The sequence below is a fragment of the Camelus bactrianus genome, chromosome 17, assembly GCF_048773025.1.
Source record: "Camelus bactrianus isolate YW-2024 breed Bactrian camel chromosome 17, ASM4877302v1, whole genome shotgun sequence".
In the NCBI taxonomy this organism is placed as follows: Eukaryota; Metazoa; Chordata; class Mammalia; order Artiodactyla; family Camelidae; genus Camelus; species Camelus bactrianus.
Window position 1 is genome coordinate 41,776,391 of NC_133555.1, and position 21,070 is coordinate 41,797,460.

At 51.0% G+C, this 21,070-nt stretch overlaps 1 protein-coding gene, 1 long non-coding RNA gene and 1 other non-coding gene across 16 annotated transcripts in view; 2 read left to right on the forward strand and 1 right to left on the reverse strand.

The window, feature by feature from the left end:
• DLEC1 (DLEC1 cilia and flagella associated protein) overlaps nt 1-21,070 on the reverse strand; it is an 82,026-nt gene that overhangs the window by 473 nt on the left and 60,483 nt on the right. For 6 of the 13 annotated variants that reach the window (XM_074345231.1, XM_074345234.1, XM_074345233.1 and 3 more), the window contains 16 exons: nt 12,696-12,849; nt 11,972-12,082; nt 10,693-10,823; nt 10,110-10,301; nt 9,097-9,167; nt 8,523-8,674; nt 6,675-6,793; nt 6,084-6,154; nt 4,385-4,587; nt 4,188-4,298; nt 3,973-4,098; nt 3,768-3,862; nt 3,498-3,582; nt 3,115-3,333; nt 1,086-1,247; nt 128-281 (listed from right to left, as the gene is read on the reverse strand). In XM_074345231.1, the coding sequence (XP_074201332.1) occupies nt 128-281; nt 1,086-1,247; nt 3,115-3,333; nt 3,498-3,582; nt 3,768-3,862; nt 3,973-4,098; nt 4,188-4,298; nt 4,385-4,587; nt 6,084-6,154; nt 6,675-6,793; nt 8,523-8,674; nt 9,097-9,167; nt 10,110-10,301; nt 10,693-10,823; nt 11,972-12,082; nt 12,696-12,849 (2,156 nt within the window). Of the gene's footprint in view, nt 1-127; nt 282-1,085; nt 1,248-2,874; nt 3,016-3,114; nt 3,334-3,439; nt 4,099-4,187; nt 4,299-4,384; nt 4,588-5,733; nt 5,805-6,083; nt 6,155-6,674; nt 6,794-8,522; nt 8,675-9,096; nt 9,168-10,109; nt 10,302-10,692; nt 10,824-11,971; nt 12,083-12,695; nt 12,850-21,070 lie in introns of those variants that run through there. The other 7 variants (XR_012500091.1, XM_074345237.1, XM_074345236.1 and 4 more) reach the window with 7 other exon arrangements.
• LOC123614281 (uncharacterized) lies at nt 278-8,028 on the forward strand. Of its 2 annotated transcripts, none has more exons than XR_012500094.1 (4): nt 278-939; nt 1,178-3,349; nt 4,248-5,725; nt 7,464-8,028. It is a non-coding gene; the product is annotated as an uncharacterized LOC123614281 (long non-coding RNA). The 2 variants fall into 2 exon arrangements; XR_012500095.1 differs by having other exon boundaries at nt 5,499-5,725.
• Nucleotides 16,077-16,148, forward strand: TRNAS-GGA (transfer RNA serine (anticodon GGA)). The gene has a single exon. It is a non-coding gene; the product is annotated as a tRNA-Ser (tRNA).

Genomic DNA, 21,070 nt, shown 5'->3' on the forward strand with positions numbered 1-21,070 from the left:
CATCTCTGCAGGAATTCCCAGGTGGGCCCAGCTGGGGGAGCCAGCCTGCAGGGACAGGGCACTCAGGCCCCTCCCTGGGTGTCTTGGCCCAGCCTCGAGGTGGGGCAGGCGGGAGGGCATGACATACCTGTCAGCACGGTCCAGTAGCTCCGGCAGCCGCTCAGGTTCATCAGATAGACCTCCCGGACCCGGGCCTGGTTCACAAAGCAGGTCCCGAAGTCCACCCAGCTGGTGGAGAGCTGCAGCTCGGGCACGGCCACAATGGCCCTCAGAGGCACCACCTGGGGGAGGGGGCAGAGCCTTTAGCTTGGTGGGGACCCAGGGACCTTGTCCAGTCCTGCTGGGCTCTGAGCCAGGCTCTCAGGGACACGGGTGCCCTATGATCCCAAGTCCTGAAGCTTCTGAGGCACGTACAGGCAGCACCACAGCTAGTGGAAGGGGGCCGGCACCGGCATCTAAAGCCAGAGGGTGCTAGTGGGATTCTGCACAGCAAAAGGGCGAGGAAGGTGCCATCTGCTCCCCTCCAATGCCCCCGCAGCCCCTGCCCTGACCCAGCTCTCTGGTGTCTGCTCCCTGATCGGGCTGCCCTACTGCCTTCCCCTTTGTCCAGTCCTCTGCTCCTCTTGAGCTGTGGGCCATCTCATCTTTTCCCTTGGCCTCTCAGCTCTCCTCCACACCACAGCCCTGTGACTTTCTGTCAGGGTCCACAGAACAAGGTCCTTGGTATTCTTACCTGGTGTTTGAAGTCCCACAGAAGCCTAAGAGATGGTGTGTCCCTCAGGTGCTCATCCCCACCCATCAGGCCATTTACTCCCTTGGCCTGGTTTCCCTTCTGTCTCCATTAAACAGTGTGCAGGCTTCACATGCCACCACCTCCAGGAAGCCGTCCCTGATTTTCCACCCTACAGCACCCCACCTGGCTCTGAGCTCCTAAGACAGGTAAGAATGAATGACACTTCTCTCTATATGCAAGGCCTCTTCCAGGGCAGACTTTCAGGGTTTGTCTTCCTCTGACCCCAGCAGAACAGAGCTGAGCACAGCCTGGTCCTACCCCTATCACCATGTGGGGCAGGCCTGAGACTCACCTGAGTGGTCTGGTTGCTATACTCCAGAAGCAGATTCTGAGTAAACACCATCTCTTTCTCTCCACTCGCGCTCTGCTGAATGGCCACTCCAGGCAGCATCTGGTCAGCTGGGAGCTTCTGATAGGAGAGCAGCTCCAGCGAGAGCGAGAAGGACACGTTCACCTGAACGGATGTGCATGAGCCATCACCTCAGGCTGCTGGGGTGGGCGGCAGCTTCCCCACCCAGTTCTGTCCTTCCCTGCACAGACCCTGCAGGCCCGGCAAGGTCCCAGATCAGCCCGCAGGGCCCGAGCAGACCCAGCCCTGCCCAGCAAACAGCCCAGCAGCACCCCCAACACCCTGCCTGGCGCATTCATGCCCTAACACTGGCTGTGCCCACCCTCAGGAGCTGAGGGGCCAGAGGGACAGATGACAAGCAAGCTGCCCTCCCTCTTGTATGACCAGGGCTGTGGGCAGGCCTGTAGGCCCAGGTCAGGCCCCTCTCTGTTCAGAGGACAGTGAGGAGCCTTTGCAGGGATTTAAGCAGGGGACACAGAGTTGCTTTGCCTTCCTCAGGGTCACCCTGGCTGCTCAGGGGAGTTTGGGAGCCAAAGTGTAAATTAGGCCCAACAGGATGGGGCTTAGACACATGGCTCCCCAACTCAGTTCTGTGGACCTACCTCCACAAATTTACCCAAGGCTCCTGTTAGGAATACAGGTTCCTGGGCCTCAGCCGACTTTCACCTCTCTGGAGGTAGCGCCTGGGAACCTGTGTTTCTAACAAGCTTTCTAAAGGCCACTGACATGTTGCCATGCTTGGAACCCCATGTCTTAGACCAAGATCCGGGTGTGGGGAGAAGGGAGACACGCTGAGAGACTGAGGAGGGGGCAACAGCAGGGCTCGTGGCTGGCTGGTCGGGAAGAGGACGGTCTAGAAGGAGGCGTTCCTGAGCTCTGGCCTGAGGAAGGGGTGGGGGGTGTGGTGGTTGCTGAGATAAAAGGCCACCACTAACAGGAGGCACAGGTGTGGGCAGGAATTGAGTTTGGGACAGAATTCTGATCAGGAGCCAGAAGCCTGGCAGTGTCAGCACTGGAGGGTGAGATGTGGAGTGCTTACGGGATGTCCTTTCTCCGGGGATCTTGGGGCTCCCTGAGGCATTTTTTAAAGGATTTTAAAATAACTACTGGTAACTAACCCTGTAGTCTCATGGGTGCGCTGGTGGAATGGGACCTCTGGCTGTGCCCTGGGGCTACCTCTCCGTTTACCTCCGAGGAAGGGAGCAAATGCTGAGTGGGTCAGGGGTGCCCTGCTGCAGGTCTGTCTCCCCTACCTCCATGATGGGGTCTCTGGGGAAGCTGCATGACCAAGCACAGCGCTTAGGACGTGGCAGGTACCCAGTACCTCTACACTGAAGAATCCCTTTTGACAGAAGTGGACGGGATGAGCCAGGATTGTGCAGAGGGAGGCCGGGCTGGTGGGGGCTCTAAGAAGGCCCTCAGAGGGGAGGAGGGAAGAGGTGGGGGGCACCCAAACCCAAGGAGGCAGATGCTCACAGCTACCCAGAGGCCCTGGCATTCCCAGGACTCCCACCTCGAACGCTGCAAATCCCAGGTCCTCTTATCACGGATGCCCCATCAGAAGACAGAACATCACTTTGGGATCTGGTGTGCCTTATATCTACAGGAAGATGGTGCTCCTACCCTGGGTGAGGGCACGTGAGAAGGGAGGGTGTGTGCAACGTGGCAGTGCCCGCGGGACCAGGACGCTGGCCAAGGGGACAAAGAGGGGTCTGGTGTGTCCATGCTCATACATCTGGCTGTAGCTGCGTGTGTGGGCCTCCTGTGCAGAGGGCCGGTTGCTTGCTGGACACGGTGCGCCCTGATGCACAGGGCGTGGTGGGTCAGAGTGCAGCTTGCGTCTGGATGTCAGTGTCTGTGTCTGCGTACACACCTGCGTGGGGGCCGTGGAGGTGCGCTGCCTGAACACACAGGTGCGTGTCAGTGGGGGGAAGGTGACCTCTGCCCACTGATCACAGAACCGTTCACTGACCAGCATGTTCTCCTGTGGGAAGAGCACCAGCTGTGGGCCCGCTGCCTCCGTCTCCTCCTCGCACTCCTGCTTCCAGCCGGACCCAGGAGGCCTGCGGCTGCGGCTCGCCCCATCTTGAGAAACGGAGAAGGGCTTGGAGACCAGGAGCCGGAAGTAGTGTGGGATGTCTGTGGTGTTGGTCAGCTTCAGGTGGTGCGTGGTCACCAGCTCACTCAGCACCTGGGCAGCCGCAGAGGTAGGGGGGCCGAGGATGCACCTCTGCCCACTGGAGCCCATGGCTCGGGTTGGGGCTGGTGGGGACTTGGACTATAAGACCTCTGCTCCAGAAGGGCCTATGGGGACATCTGAGGTAAACTGGTAGGGCCAGGGTGCAGCACACTCACCCCAGAAGAGGGCTGCTCGGGGATGAGGTCACTGGCCTGGTGCCGGAAAGCCATGCTGCCGCAGTAGTCCAGCTCCACACTCAGCCTGCCGGCAACGGGCACGGCTGGGCCTTGGGGGCTTTGGGGGCTCGTCTGGCGCTGGCCAGCCTTTCCCTGGGCTCACCTGCTGGCTGCTCCCTCCCTTCCCCTCCCCATCCTGGCCCCCAGCAGGGCGCAGGAAGGGCACTCCCCATCGGGGGCTAGAGGAACCAGGCTGCCCGGCAGACTCACTGTGCGGGCCGCACGTAGCTGTGCAGGTCCAGCCTCATGGGTCCCACAGCAAAGTCCTGCAGGCGGCGGCACCTCCCTGGAAGCTCTCTCTCCACCTACCAAGCCCAAGCTTGAGCACTGGGGGTCCCCGAGCTGAGCAGGCAGCCAGCCACCCAGGCAGGCGACAGGCAGTGGTGGGGTCCCTCCCCTGGCCAGAAGGGCGCACCTCATCGTCCAAGCTCATGAAGCCCAGGGCGTAGCCAGTACACTCCACCTTGTGCAGGACCTCGGGCCCAAGGACCACAGGGGTGAAGGAGATGTGGATGGTGCTGCTGCCCCTGGCAGGGACCACCTGGCACAGATGTGTTAGCTTCAGCACTGCCTGTGCCCCTGCCCAGAGGGGGACGTTTCCAGGCAGCCCTCAGCACCGCCCCGACTCACCACCTGCTTGGGGCTGATGGAGAACAAGTGGTCAGAGGGCACCCCCTCGTGCCCCTGCAGGATGACTGAGATGACCTTCTGTGGGACACTGCCACTGGAACTGCCCTCGGCCTGTGGGCAAGGAGCCGCCGAGGCTCACGCAGGCTCCAGGCCCACCGGCCACACCCAGCAGCCTGCCCACCCACCCCCCTGCTCACAGACTGGGCAGCCTTGTGGCTGGAGTCGGAGGTGTTGGAGGGACTTGGGGACCAGGAGCTGCTGCTCTCAGGCGTCTCAGGGCACAGGAGGTCGTTCCCAGCTTGGTCCCGCAGCGGGAAGGGCGGCCCATAAAACACCAGCAGCTCCAGCAGCCGGTCCTCCCTGTCTTCTGGCGCGTAGGTCTCCCAGTCCAGGCGGATGTCTGGGGCAGACGTGGGGGGAGAAGGGCGAGGAATAAGGAAGGAGCAGAGGACTCTCACGGGCCCCCACCTCCCTGCAGCTCCCCAGAGGCTGCCCGTTCTCTCATACTCGGGGCCTCGCTTTCTCTCTAATGCCACTTCCATGCTATTCTTATTTTTTAAAAAGTCCACAGCCTCATGCTATCAGCTGTATCACCCCTTGCCCTCTAGATCACAAGGTAAGGTTTCGTATCCAAATGCACAAATCCAGCTCCCTGTGCTCTCCCCACAGCCCCCTTTCCTTCAGGCCTATTTGCCGCCTGACTGGACCCTCCAACCCCCGTACCCTACCTTCTCCCCTCCGTCCCTCAGTGCCTTTCCCAACAGGCAAGCCTTTGGGGGCTGCCATGTCAACTCTGCCCTGCCAGGATTCTATCTCTTTGCCCCATCCATTTACTCACTGGGCAAAATCTAACCCTGGGTGAACAGAACTGACCCTTTGGGCCTCAGTGAGCAAGTCCCCCACATGCTGAACAACTTGCCACCCCCATAAATAGGTCCCCAACCTACATGGTACCCCCACTCTGCCCGTTCTCCTCAGCTCTCCCTCCTAACCTGCACCACAACATTGTCACACCTTCCCTGTTCTCTGACACCTCCAAGGCCTCTGACACTCAGTGGGTGGCCCCACCTCACCTCCCAGAAGCCCCTGAAGTCCTGTCCCGAGCCCCTACCTCTGTCAGCATCTACCCCATCACCGCCCCCCGCCCCGCCTTCAGTCCTGCCCCCACCCCACTTCTCAGGCCAGCCGCATCCCATCTCCCCTCTCCCCTAGCTGCTTCCCAATAGCACTTAAGCAAGGTCAGGTTCCCCCACTGTGAACAAGCTTCCCTCTGCCAGACGCCCCCTCCAGTGCCACCTCTCCTCTCCACAGCAAGCTTTAGGACAAATGGTCCATCAGCGCCTCCCCCGCCCAGTTCTCACCCACCCCCAGCTCACAGCCTGGCTCCGCCTGACCTCCCTTGATACGGCCCCCAGCACGCTGGCCAGCCCTGGAGTCGCACTCAACGCACTCAACACCCCGCCCATCAGAACAGAGCCTCTCCACATGGCCCCTGCTGTCCTGCTGCCTCTGTATCCCCAGCTCCTGCACAGCACCTGGTGGGTACCTTAGGGGCTGTTGGCTGAAGGGATGTGAAAAGGTGTCTCCTGTAAGTGTCTGTCCCTTTGCAAAGTGAACCTGGCCAGAGAAGGACATCTGTGGACCATGGATCCTGGGAGACCCCAAGCCCTACAGGCAAGGACAAGTCCTGTCCTCAAGGATGCAAGTGGCTCTGACAAGCCCTCATGGGCATGGTCACTCCCCACCTTGGCCCTCAGGGGTCTCCCTCGGTACCACAGGCCACCTGGGTCCAGGTCACGGGCCATCAGCTTCTCTCCACCCCCTCTTCCCTCCCAGCCCAGGCCTCCACATGGCACAGCCTAGCAAGAGCCCCAATTTATCTCATGAGTGTCTCACCACAGGGGCTGGAATTATTCAGGCGCAGGATCCGGGTGACTGTGTCTCCTCCAGACACCTGGGTGCCGAACCTGGAGGCAAGAGACGGGGTTCAGCACAGCCGTAGCCAAGGCACACCCTGCAGGCCAGGTGACCTCAGAGAGGAGGGCTGGGATTGGGACTCGGGCAAAGCGGGGGCCCCACAGTTGTCTATCTTTATCCTGAAGTCACCAAGACCCAGGCCTGGAGGCCTTCCCCTTGCAGCGCCAGGTGAACTGTGACCTGGGGCTGATCACTGCCCCAGGAACCCCCACGTCAACACTCCAGTCGCACTGACGGACCACACAGATCCCAACTCAGTGTGAGGGGCCTTGAGTCTGGCCCTGACCTTGGGCCACAATGACTACTTGCTACTTCTGTCCCTGCAAAGCCCTCTGAGATGTGCAGATTGCAGCCCTGTCCCCTGAGGCCTCTCTCCTGCAGGGTCGCCCTGTCCCAGGGCTTTCTTGCTGGGTGGTACCAAGTGGCCAGTAGCAACGAGTTGGCATGGGCAGCCCGGGATGGAGGCCAGAGGGTTTCCAGGATGAGAGGAGGAGGATGGGGGTGGGGTACCTGATGACAGGCTCCTTCTGGAACTGGTCAGTAGTGTAGAAGGTGGTCCTCAGGGAGCTGATGGGGCAGCCCACCACCGCCATGTGCACTGGGATGACTGTTGGAGGCAGGTCTCCCACCTGCAAACAGACACCAATCCTTTGTCACTCTCATCACTGGCTGCCACTGCACTCCCTGGCTCCTCATCCCCTCCACGCCAAGTTCTCCTCTCCTGCACCCAGACCAGGGTCTCCACAGCTTGATCCCAGCAGGGCGAGGACTCTCTCCCCACTAATGCTCATCCCCCAGACACCCCCAAAGGCCTGGGGCCGCCTGACCTCCAGCCCTGGCTTCCCTGCCCTGCCCTTCCATCTGCTCTCCTGCTCAGCCCCTCAGCCACACAAATCTCCCAGCCTGATGGTCTTTGGCCCCTTTCATTAAATGCATTTGTCTTTTAAATGGAAATAACTGCTAGTAAAAAGTAATAAAATTTTTTAAAATTTAAAACAAAATGTGATACCCATAATCCGACCCTGACCCCCAGCATGACTCACTGTTAACATTTCTGTGTACAACTGTCTAGATAGATTTTTGTGGACATAAAACATACAAGCAAGGAGCATTCTGGGCGTGCTTTTGTTTTGGTAATCTTCCCTTTTATCTTAACAATGTCTGAAAATTGTTCTAATGAACTTTACAGCATCATTTAGTGGGCTGTGGGGAACCCAGCTGTATGGACGTAGCCTATGTTTTTGTCCAATCTTCTCCTGACAGATGTTTGTTCCCTTTTACCCTCCCTGTTGTAAACAGTGCTAAGAAGAAAAGGAGCCCTGGTACGAAGATACTGATTCACATATCCACTTCTTTCCTTGGGGCAACTTTCAACGTGTGTCCCCAGCAAAGTGCAGAAGTGCCTCTGAAGCACACATACCCCAGCCGGCCCCACCAGGCACGGAGCACCCTTTCCCTGCACTTTCACTGACAACTTTCAACCTTGTTCATCTCATGAAAACCAGTGTTTCAGTGTGACTTTTAATTCCACTTCTTTAATTACCAGTGATGGTGACATATTTTTCATGTTCACTGGCCATCTGTATTTGTCATTCTACAATTGCCCATTCAAACCTTTTGCCCACTTGGGATGCTTTTGCCCCTCTTATTGTTAGTTAAGAACTCTTTGTATATTAAGGTGAACAATCCTTTGTCATTGGGTATAGCACAATTTAAAGCAAATATCTACCATATTTAATGTAACTAACCTGTTCAATTTACTAAATAGTTCACGAAAACCTCTATGCAATAACTAAATAGTGTTGGACGTTGTACACGTTTCACGTTTAGTATGGATACTAAAACTAAGAGCTCTCTACTGATATCATCTGTTGTCTTATTCATCCCTGTATCCTCCACAGTCCAGTGGACCACACAGGAACCCATACATGGTAGGTGCTCAATTCATGCTGAATGAGCGAGTAAATGAATGGACTGATGGGAGGATGAATGAATGCACCAAGATCTGGGCGAGGCTACAGCTCTGAGAAGCTGTGCTCTCTCTCCACACTTATCCCCACTCGAGATCTCGGGTCCTGGCCTGGGAAGGCAGCCTCTCTGACTCCTCTGCTCCCCTCAGTGTGGTCCCAGCCTCATGGGAAAAGGTGTGGGCACTTCTGCTCCCAGCACCCCTCCTGCAAGAATCTCAGTGGTTGCTGCAGATGCAAAGGCCCTTCCCAAGCTCAGTGGGCAGCCTCTTCCAACTTGGTGAAATTTGGGAGTCTTAGGGCCAGGTGTAGAAGGAGAATGCACCTGAAGGCTGGGGCCACAGCCAGGGTGCCTGCACCCCAGGCCACCCCCACCCCTGCGTGCCCTTACCATGCAGATGAGGTTGTCCCAGTACTCGCCCCACATGTTCGCACAGGCTGTGATGTTGATGCCGAGCTGCTGGCGGGCCCCCAGCACGCCCTGGGAGATGTGGGGGAAGAAGGAAGCTCCTTTTCCGTGAGACAACATGCTTTCCATAAACTCTGGGGGAGAACCAGGAAAGGGGATTAAGGACCCTAAGGCAGGAATGAGGTCCAAACCCTCAAGCATTAGCAAGGCACCTAACCAGACAAGCCACCCTACAGCCGCTCTCGGTCTGGTTAAACAGAACCTCCTCCAGGGAGCCCTGGGTCCCAGGCCAGCCTCTCTCACCTCTGGTGAGGCTGCGCCCCAGTGGGAGCCCTCCCTCATGAGCCACCACCCATCCCAAATCAAAGCCCTAGCAAGGAGATGCCGCATTCAAAAGACGGGGCCCTGTGAGGTGGAAGGCCACGGCCATCTCAGGGACCTTGCTAGAAAAGACACCGAGAAGTGTCTCTGGTCAGGGTCCTCTCCCTGCAGCAGCTGGCCCAAGTCCTTGGAAGGCCACACAAAACCCTTCTCTGGCCCGGCCTGGGGCTCTTACCCAGCTGCTCTCGCTTGGCCAGAAGCTCCCGCATCCGCGCCGTCTTCAGCAGGACAGGAGGCATGTTGGGGCTTTATCAGACAGGACACAGAAATAGCACCAAACCATCAGGGCCACTACCTAGGCCTGAGCCAACCCCCTCCCCCCGGCAACCGGCATCCTACCAGGTGCCAAGCGGAGGAAGGTGGCCCTGCCTGCTCCTCCCCGGGGAGAGCTGGTCAGGTCTCTTCTCCACCTCCACCTGTGGTCTTTGCCCTGCTGCACCCCTACCACCCAAGGTACCCCAGCTGTAGGCCACCTGCTAGCCTCAGGACTGCCTCCCAACAAACTCAGGAGGGCTCTGGGGCAGGGACCCCCGATCCCCAGGCTCTGAGTCCTAATGACCCCCGGATGCAAACCAAGCCCAAACTCCCCATCCCTTGCTTGGCCTTCTGCAACAGGCCATTTCCAGCCCTTCCCGCTGACATCTGTCCAGCATCAAGTGCACACGAACTTTCTGGAGCGGGTAAGTTAATGGCTTAGGGACTGTTAGTGGTGCCCCTCCACACACGGTAGTGGTTTCAAAGTTGGGCTCCCTGGCCTTAGGAGATTTTGTGGTGAGGCATCCACGGTGGTGTGCTGGTAAAATGCAAATTTCTGGGGTGTAAATACTTTCACTGTGGCTGGTTTCAAGGTACAGCTTGGCAACAAGCCTCACTGCCACATCTCTGCCCACACAGTTCCCTCCACCTACAGTAACTCCCCCCCCACAACAGGCCCCAGCACTGCCTGGTCTATCAGAAGCCCTCCGCCCCAGCAGGCCCAGCTGAGAAGAAGGGGCACAAGCCCTGGCTTTCCCACAGGCCCTCTCGGGGCCGGGGAGGCGGGCGGCAGAGCCCTTTCCTCTCTGGGATTCCCTGCGTCTACCTGAAAAAACCCTCCTCCCCTGCTCACGCCCACCAGCCCCTGGCCACCTGCGCCGCACAGAGGCCACATCCTCTCCAGGATCAGCCTCTGAGAGGAGCCAGACTTACAGGCTGGGCTTTTGGCTCAGGCTGTTTGGTGGGCTCCCGAAGTACTCAAACGTGAGGGTGAAAGGGGTCTGGATTGGGGAGCAATTGGTCAGGGTGAGCCAACGGTTCACGCAGGTCCTCAGCGGGACTGTCGAGCCAAAGTCCAGGAGGAGCTTCTCTGGGTGGCCTGGCTGCAGCTCTGTGCTGGGAACACTGCCCCGTGCCGGGGATGCCGGGTTACAGGCCACCCTCGGCCCTGCGCAGTGAGCTGCCCTGGGCGGGGGTGCCAGAGCGGCCCAGAAACCAGACTTCACCCTCTGAGCCCTCCTCATTAAGCTGCCGCCCCACAGATGCACCCTCCTTGCCCACCCATGATGTCAAGAGAGGCCACAAAATGCCACAGCCCCGCCCCGCCATCTCCTACCTGCCTGGACACCATGCCTTCAAGTGTGTGGGGAAAGAACACACAGAGGGCAGGGATAGAGTAGAGGGGTCTGTTCCCACAGAGGTCATCAGGGGCCCCAGCAACACGGCGGCCTTTTCCTGGCTGGTCCTTTGAATGGCAGCCACAGCCCTCAGGCCCCGGCCCCACCCGTGGGCTCACCTGCTGTCAGGGTCCTCTGTAGAGATGGCAATGGCCACCTGCAGTCCCTGGGGTTTCCCAGAAATGCCCAGAACCAGTGGTTCCTTCATGCCCGACACGTTACAAGGGAGGGCCAGATCTGTCAACTCTTCCTGTAAGAAAGCCCATCGGGGACACATCACTCCAGAGCTAGGCCCCAGCAGAGGGGCCTCAGATGGTCTTCCACAGCACGGGTGGTTGCTGTGGGGGCTCAACACAAAGGCCCTGACCTCAGTCTAGGCTCATCTCTGTGGCAGAGCTCCCAGTCCCTCCAGTGAGCCACCCTCCCCAGACCTGGCCTAGTGGCCCACATCCTCCCCCCGCCCCTGGCCCCTTCCTCAGGGCTCCTGGCTGAGACTCTGCTCCAAACATCTGGGCAAGCCCATGTGAGGGCAGGCCCCGCCAAACATACCTCTGGAGAAGCTGCACATTTACTCCAATGAAGCTAAGGTCTCCTCCGTGCCAGGCCTAGGCCCGTCTGTCACCCTGGAGCTCAGGCTCAGCTTTTTAAGAAAGCCCACTGTCCCCAAGTCTGCCGGGAAGGAACTGGGACCGGGTCTGCCGGTTCCCGGCAAGGAAGAAGTTTCTTTCCCCACAAGAACCACAAACAGATAGCCAGCAACCACCCAAGTACTAAGCGTGTTCCGCCTGTGGGCAGCGCCAAGGAGAAGCAGTGTCCCTCTTGGGAGGAACCTGGCAGCCAGTCAGCCTCCCCCACGGCACCCAGCACAGGGCCTGCCGTGGGCAGGGGCTCTGCTCTGTGCCTCCGGGCGGCTGGAAAGCGGCCCAGCTGGGCCACAGAGAATGGCCTGGGGAGGGCTAAAGTTGGCACTAACAGGTTTCAGGGCACAGAGAATTATATCCAATACCTTGGCCTTGTAATGGCCTATAGTGAAAAAGAATATGAAAAGGAATATATACACATACACACACATACACATACGTAAATGAATCACTATGATGTACACCAGAAATTAACACAACATTGAAAATAGACTGTATGTCAATTAAAAAAATAAAATAAAATAAAAATTTCTTAAAATAAATAAATAAAGGGTTTCAGGACACCTCCAGGTTTGCTCCAGGCTTCCTGACCCTGTGTCCCTAGACAGCAGACCCAGCAGGAAGGGGGACCCCAGACCCACATGTGACTCACAAGACCAGGAGAGGGGCCTGAGGCAGACCTCCTGGCCGACACAGATGCAGCCAGTCAGGGTGCCTCCCCAGTCACGGTCAAGCAGGCCCCTTACGCCTCACTCACCTGGGTATGAGTGGTCAACTCCAGGCTGAGCTGGCGCTCCTCACTGGGGCCCAGGGTGCCATGTCTGGGGGAGACTTTTACCGTGCAGGAGCTTGCTTGGAGACCCAGGAGCTGGCAGACGCATGGCTGGGTCAAGTACTGGGCTAGGGCACAGCACTGCAGCATGCTCTGGGGAGGCTGGCAGGCTAGGGGCCCACAGTGAGACCAGCAGGGCAGGGGCTCACTGGTGGGGAGAAACCACAGGTCCCTTCTCCTCTCCTCACCCAGCTGGATGGACCTCACAACTGTCAGGGTTGCGGGGACTAAACAAGTGGCCCTGAGAGTCCCAGGGTGATGGGGAACAGAGGGAAGCTGCCTCTGATGCACAAAGGCATGGCCCCGTCTCCCACAGCACACAGGCAGGGCTGCACAGTCAGCCCTGGAGGGGAGCAGCCCACAACAGTGCTGCGGACCAGCCACGGGCTACGCTGGCTGGGAAGTCTAGCTGTGTGCACCAGAAACTCCTTCTCGGGCAGGGCACTGGAATTCCTGAGGCCAGAGCAAGGAAAAGCCGGACCAGGTGTGCTGCTCCTTGGAGGAGCCCAGCTTTCCTGGGCACTATGGGGAGAGGGGCAGGCTGTGGGGGGATCTGTTCTGGGAGGTGCCTGGGGGGCAATGTCCCCCGACCTGGGCCTCTGGGGCTGAGGGCTGCAGACCTGGTGCCCGACAGCGTGGGCTCGCTCACCTTGCCCCAGTGGAACCGAGTGGGCAGGAGCGTGCCGTTGATGAGAGTGACAGTCGCCTTAGCGGGCACGCCCAGGTAGAGGTCTGTGACAGCCACCCGGCTGCTCTGCAGGTACACGTAGGGCTTCTGCACCTCGGCATACACAGGAAGGTAGCTGGAACACAAGGAAATTAAAGGCATATGCATCAGAAACGAAGACATAAAATTGTCCCTATGCGCAGATGACATGACAGTCTACGTAGAACACCCCAAGGAATCTATATGAATAAAAATCTTAGAACTAATGAGTCAGCCAGCAAAGTTACAGGGTAAAAATCAACACACAAAAATTAGTAACATTTTTATAGGCTAACAAGTGGAAACAGAACTTAAAAATATAATACCAACTTGCACCCCAATGTTCATAGCAGAACTATTTACAACAGCTAAGACATGGAAGCAATCTAAGTGACCATCAACAGATAAAGAAAATGTGATAAACACACACACACACACACTGGAATACTACTCAGTAATAAAAAAGAATGAAATAATGCCATGTGCAGCAACATAGATGGATCTAGAGATTATCATACTAAGTGAAGTAAGTCAGAGAAAGACAAACATCATATAATATCACTTATAAGTGGAATCTAAAGAAAATAATACAAATTAAATTACAAAACAGAAACAGACTCTTATGGTTACCCAAAGGGAAAGGAGGGGAGGGATAAATTAGGAGTTGGGGATTAACAGATACGCACCATTGTATATAAAACAGATAAACAAAAAGGACCTACTACATAGTACAGAGAACTATATTCAACATCTTGTAATAAACTATAATGGAAAAGAATATATGTGTGTGTGTGTGTGTGTGTGTATGTATAACTGAATCACTTTGCTGTACACCTGAAACTAACACAACGTAAATCAGCTATACTTCAATAAAAAATATGTATAATACCATTTATAATTGCTTAAGAAATTGATATACTTAGGTACATATCTAATAAAACATGTATAGGACTTGTGTGCTGAAAACTACAAAACACTGATGAAAAAATCAAAAGACTTAATAAATGGAGAGGCATAAATCATGCTCATGGATTAGAAGCTCCCCTCCAGGGCTGACGGTGCAGCCCAGCCTGTGTTCAACATAGAAAAGATGTCAGTTCTCCCCAAATTGGTCTATTAGATTTAACACAATTCTTATCAAATTCCTAGCATGGATTTTTATAGATACAAACAAGTTTATTATATAATTTATACAGAAAGATCAAGGATATAGACTAATTAAAACAATTTTTAAAAAGAAGAATAAAGTGGTAAATCACTCTACTGGATGTTAAGACTTCCACAGAGCAGTAAGATAGCGCGCTGCTGTAGGGGGAGACACAGGTCAGCGAACAACACAGAAAACCTAAAATTAGACCCACACAGGTATGCCTGGGTTTTTCTCCCCTGTATGAGGAATGGGAGAGAACATACATTTTGCTCTTAGTATCTTATTTTGAAATAACTGTAGATTCACATGCAATTGTAACCCCAAAAATACAGAGGGATCCGGTATACCCTTCACCTCATTTCCCAATAGTAACATCTTGCATAACTGGAGCACAATATCACAAGCAGGAGGAGATCAACACAGATACAATCCAGCAATCTTACTCAGACCCCGTCCAGCTGACCTGCACTTGTTTGTGTCTTTTTACGTGTGTGCAATTTCATCACACGTGGATACGCAGGACAGCACCACAGGCAAGACACGGAACAGTTTCATCAGAGGAATGCCTCCTGCTATCTTTTTATAGCCACAATCACAGTCACCTCTCTCAGTCCTCCTCCCTCCCAATCCCTGGCCACCAGCACTCTGTTCTCCATCTCTATACTTTTAAGAATACTATATATCCGGAGCAAACTCTAATTCAAAAAGATACATGCATCCCAATGTTCATAGCTGCACTATATACAATAGCCAAGACATGGAAGCAACCTAAATGTCCATCAACAGACGACTGGATAAAGAAGCTGTGGTATATTTATACAATGGAATACTACTCAGCCATAAAAAAGAATGAAATAATGCCATTTGCAGCAACATGGATGGACCTAGAGACTGTCATTCTAAGTGAAGTATGCCTGGAAGAGAAAGAAAAACACCATATGATGTTACTCATCTGTGGAATCTAAAAAAAAGAAAAGAAAAGGCACAGCTACAGATACAATAAAAAGATCGTAGTTTCCAGGAGTTTAGGGAGAGGGTGGGAAGGAGGAATGAATGGATGGAGCACAAGAGATTTTTAGGGCAATGAAATTATTCTGTATGATACTATAGTGGTGGCTACTTGTCATTACGCATTTGTCAAAACCCATAGAATGTAAAATATCAAGAGTGAACCCTAATGTAAACTATGGACTTTGGTTGATAATAATGTGTGCATGTTCGTTCACTGATTGTATCAAATACGCCGCACTGATGAGGGATGTTGAGGGTAGGGGAGTATCTATGTGTGGGTGAAGAGGGCTATGTGTGAACTCTCTGTATTTTCTGCTCAATTCTGCTGTGAACCTGAAACTGCTCTAAAAAAAATTAAGTCTGCTAATAAAAAAAGAAAAAGAAAAAGAAAAAGAAAACAAAGGACACTATGCACTCATCTACAAAACAGAAACAGACTCGCAGACATAGCAAATGATCTTATGGTTACCGGGGAAAGGGGGTAGGAAGGGATAAATCTGGGAGTTTGAGGTTTGTAAATTTTAGCCACTATATATAAAAATAAATTAAAAACAAACAAACAAGTTTCTTCTGTAGAGCACAGGGAATTATATTCAATATCTTGTAATAACCTTTAATGAAAAAGAATATGTAAACAAACATATGTAAGTATATGCATAACTGGGACATTGTGCTGTGCACTAGAAGTCAACACATTATAACTGACTGTACTTCAGTTTTAAAAAATAAAATAAATAAATAAAGTAACATTGGTGGAAACTCCCCCTCAAAAAAGAATACTTTATAAATGGAGTCATACAATATGCAATCTTTTGACATTTCCTTTTTTTCATCCAGCATAATTCCCTTGAGATTCATCTTTGTGGCTGACTGTATCAATAGTTTGTTCTTTTTTATTGCTGAGTAGTACTCCATTTAAACTCAGTTTATTTAACTATTCACCTGCTGAAGAACATCTGAGTTGTCCCAACTGATTTTTGACAAAGGTGCAAAAAACAGTTCAATGGTGGGGAGGACAGTCTTTCAAACAAATGATGCTGGAGGAGTTAGATATCCACAGGCAAAAACAAAATAAAGCTCTATCTAAACCTTGCTGCTTATATACAAAAATTAACTCAAAATGTACCACAGACTTAAATGTGAAATGTAAAACTATAGGCGTGGGGGGTATAGCTCAGTGGTAGAGCATGGGCTTGGAGTGCATGAGGTCCTGGGTTCAATCCCCAGTGCCTCTGTTAAGGGGAAAAAATAAAATAAAATAAATTTTTTAAAAGAGTAAAAGTCACAATGATACTTATTTTCATTAATTTATTTTTTAACTTTTTTTTGTGGGGGAAAGTAATTAGGTTTACTTATTTGTTTTATTTTTAGAGGAGGTGCTGGGGATTCAACCCAGGACCTTGTGCCTTTTTGCTTTCTTGATGGCATACTTTGAAACAACTTCCTCCTCCATTCAGAAACAGGACCGGGCAGCCAAGGGTTATTAGACAAAGAGGGAAAACCAAAAAGTAAAGAAGGATTCCAAACCCAAATCTGAGGCAACAAAAATCAGTTTCCTTGGGGTCACTGGAGAGGCTGTTGCATCCGTAAGACAACAAATAACAGTTTACTATTGAAAGGGAACAATCCACAGACAGAAAAACTTGAAATTTAAAAACATGATTGTCAAAACAAGGACATCCAGCAATTAGTCAATCAGTCACCTGCAAGGCCAAGGACATATCCCTGACATATCCTGCAAAGGAAGATGTAAAATTATCTCTAAATGCAGATGCAGGACACACGCTCAATATACAAAACCATTTGTATTTCTATACACTAGCCATGAGTAATCGTAAAATAAAATTAAGAGAAGTTTCATTTCCAAAAGCATCAAAAGTGGTAACATACTTAGGAATGACTTTAACAAAAGAAGTACAAGACTTGTGCACTGACAATGACGAAATATCATCGAAAGAAATGTAAAAAGACCTAAATAAATGGTAAACGAATGGAAAGGCATTTCATGTTCAAGGAGAGGCAGACTTAACCCTGTTAGGATGGCGACATTCCCCAGATTAACTGCAGATTCAACACACTCCCTATTAGAGCCTCAGCTGAATCTTTGTAGAAACTGATAAGCTGACCCTAAAATTCATATGGAAATTCAGAGGATCCAGAGAGCCAAAGCAACCTTGAGAAAGAAAAGCAAAGTTGGAGAATTCATGCTTCCTGATTTCAAGTTATCCCAAAGCCACTTGAAACAGAACACTGTCGATACGGCATAAGGTCAGACATAACAGATCAGTGGAACAGAACTGACAGTCCATAAATAAACCCCCCACATTTAGAGTCAACTGAGTTTTGACAGTGGTGTCAAGACAGTTCTGTGGGTAAAGTCAAGTCTTTTTAAGAAGCAGTGCTGGGATAACTGGTTACCTAGTTGGAAGAGAATGAACTCAGACCCCTTCCTCTCACCATGTACAGAAACTCACTCAAAATGGATCAGGGACCTAAAGAGAGGAGCTAAAACTATTCAACTCTAAGAAGAACACATCCGAGTAAATCTTTGTGACATTGGATTAGGCAATGGTTTCTTAGCTATGACACCAAAAGCACAAGCAACAAAAGACAAAAAAAGAAAGGTAAATTGGCCTCCACCAACATTTAAAACTTCTGTACGTCAAAGTATACCATCAAGAAAGCGAAAAGACAATCCTCAGAATGAGAGAAAACATTTGAAAATCATATACCTAGTGAGCCCTGTATCTGGAGTATATAAACACCTACACCTCAATGATAAAAAGACAAATAGTCCTATTTAAACAAACAAACAAAAAACAGGCAAAGAACTCAAAACAGGATACACAAATGGCCCATAAGCACATGAAAGATGCTAACCATCATTTGCCATCAGGAAAATTCAAATCAAATCCTCAGTGAAACGTCACTTCACATACCCCAGGAGGAGTACTATTAAAAGCTGCTGAGGGAGTGCAGAAGCAGGAGGGCAGGGAGGAGAAGGATGGAGGTCAGGACCGTCAGCTGTTAGACCTGGCCCATGTGTCATCATTATAATAAGACATGATGTTAACGTCACGTACTATGTGCGAAAATTTTTAAATGAAGAAGTAAACCTAATGCTATTCCAATGAGGGAAAAAATCAAAAGAAAGGATGTGATCAGATTAACCGATAAAACAGAAGAGAACATGCCGACTCCTTAAAACCCCTGGAGAAGGCCCTGCAGAGATTCCTTAACAGGAATGAGAGGCATCTCAGGGCGGGGGTGGGCTGCGGGGAAAGAGCAGGGCAGGTAAGAAAGGAGTGTGAGGAGATTAGCGGGCCGGTTCAGCTAGATGAGCTCCTGCCCCTGAGCTCAGGCAACACACAGGAGACTTACCCGCCTCCCCATCCCCACTGAAGAATGTGGGCCTGGTGGAGAGAGGTCAGGGCAGATCCTGCAGTAACACTGGCCCTCTCAGCTGTCCAGAGGGAACACAGCCCTAAAGATTCTGTTTACCAAGAAAGGAATGAACCGAGCTGCACAGCTGGCCAGCATGGGTTTCCTCTACTGTTCGTCTTGGGCCTGTCTTGGGCTGTTTTCCCAAAGGCCCCTTCTTCTTATTCAGGAAGCTGCATCCTGGGAGGGTGCTCAGATACCGGTCCCTCCTGGGAGGAGGAGGAGGGCCCTCAGCCTACACCCTCTTACTCAGAGAAAACTGACAACACCAGCTCCTCATGCAAATCAACTTCCTCCTCCATTCAGAAACAGGACCGGGCAGCCAAGGGTTATTAGACAAAGAGGGAAAACCAAAAAGTAAAGAAGGATTCCAAACCCAAATCTGAGGCAACAAAAATCAGTTTCCTTGGGGTCACTGGAGAGGCTGTTGCATCCGTTAAGACAATAAATAACAGTTTACTAGAGAAAGGGAACAATCCACAAACAGAAAAACTTGAAATTTAAAAATATGATTGCCAAAACAAGGACATCCAGCAATTAGTCAATCAGTCACCTGCAAGGCCAAGGACGCATCCGTGAGCATGGAGGAAAACCCTGAGACCCACAATGGCAACTGCTGGTACCCCTCGCCCCCACCCTGCCATCGCTGGCCCAAGTACAGAAGTCCCAGAACATCCATCCCAGTGAGACTGAGGTGATGGGTAGCCTCATACCCTGGAGGTGGAAGCATAAAATGGCACATTCTTTTTGGAAGTTAATTCAAGTATCCGTGAACATTTAAAACGAAGGGTTAAATGTTTTTATAGTGAAATACAAAATATATGCAGAAATGACTATAAAACACATATAAAGTTTAAATATATATACACAGTTTAAAGATGAATAATGGAAAAAAAAATCTGTGTACCACCCCTACCCAGCTTAGGAAACAAAATATTACCACCAGCCGGCTTAAGAAAATGAGTATTATGCTTCAAAATAGTTTGAGAGGGAGTAGGAAGATAGATGTGGATGAAACAATATTTGCAGTGACTTGCTAATTACTGAAAATAGATGATGGATACCTGGGGGCTCGTTACACTAAACTATTTTTACATATGTAGGGAATTTCCCATAAGAAAGGAAGGAAGGAAAGAAGGAAGAGAGGGGAGGGAAGGAAGCAATATCACTAAGAACCTTCAAATCCTCCAGTGTTCCTCCCAGAATACAATGATATTCACTCATTTAAAAATGCCACATATACAGTCAACTAATTGACAAGGGAGCCAAGAACACTCAGTGGGGAAAAGATAGTCTTGTCAACAAATGGCACTGGGGAAACTGGATACACATGTAGAAAAATGAAACTGGATACACATGTAGAAAAATTAACTCAAAATGGATCAAAGACTTAAAACAAAAGACCTTTTACCATAAAACTCCTAGAAAACACAGGGTACAAGACCCTCGACATTGGTCTTGGTGATGCTTTCTTAGATTTGACACCAAAAGTGCAAAAAACAAGAGCAAAAAATAAAACGAGTGGGGCTACATCAAACTAAAGCTTCTGCAAAAGAAACTGAACAAAATGAAAAGGCGATCTACCAAAAGAGAGACAGTATTTGCACACCGTAGACAAAGAATGTCGCCTGCCATTTCAGTGGAGACATAAGATGTCGCAACCATGGAGCCAAGAGCCAGCGCACCTGCCTGCAAAGGTGCACAGAGAAAAACAGGATACTAGCCCTAGGTAGTTAAGAGGCGTATGAAAGGAATGATTTCAATAAGCCCAGACACTTGCATCTTCTCTTACGTAGAAAAGCACTACAATTATTAACTTGAGATGTCTGTTTCTTGTGATTAGCAGTCATCTTTTGATGTGCTATTACATGTTGTTTTTTCCCAGCCCAAACTCCTATATATTCTAGCTCCTCCCTTACCTCTTTGGAACAATCCCTCAGAGCTGAGGGCTGGCGTTCTCAGTAAGGTCCCTGAATAAAACATAATTCTCAACTTTTAGGCTGTGCATTTTTTTTTCAGTCAACAAAACCATATATCTGATAAGGGGTTAATATCCAAAATATATAAAGAACTCATACAACTCAACAGCAAAAAACCCCACAAATAATCCAATTAAAAAATTGGCAGAAGAACTATATACTCTTCCAAAGAACACATCCAAATGGCCAACAGGTACATGGAAAGATGCCCAGCATCGCTCATTGTCAGGGAAATGCAAATCAAAACAACCATGAGCTACCACCTCACACCTGTTAGAATGGCTATCTTTAAGAAGACAAAAGATAACAAGTGAGGATGTGAAGAAAAGGGAACCCTTGTACGCCATTGGTAGGAATGCAAATTGGTTCAGCCACAACAGAAAAAGTATAAAGTCTCCTCAAAATATTAAAAATATAACTACCAGCTGATCCAGCAACTCCAGTTTTGGAAATACATCCAAAGGAAATTAAAACAGGCTATCAAAGAGATATTTGTACTCCCATGTTTATTGCATCATTCACAATAGCCAAGGTATGGAAGCAACCTACATATCAGCAGATGAATGGATAAAGAAGATGTGGTACGTATACACAATGGAATAATATTCACCCATGAGAATGAAGGAAATTCTGCCATTTGCAACAACAGTGGATGGACCTTGAGGACATTACGCTAAGTGAGATAAGTCAGAGAAAGACAAAGACTGTACGATATCACTTATGTGTAGAATCTAAAA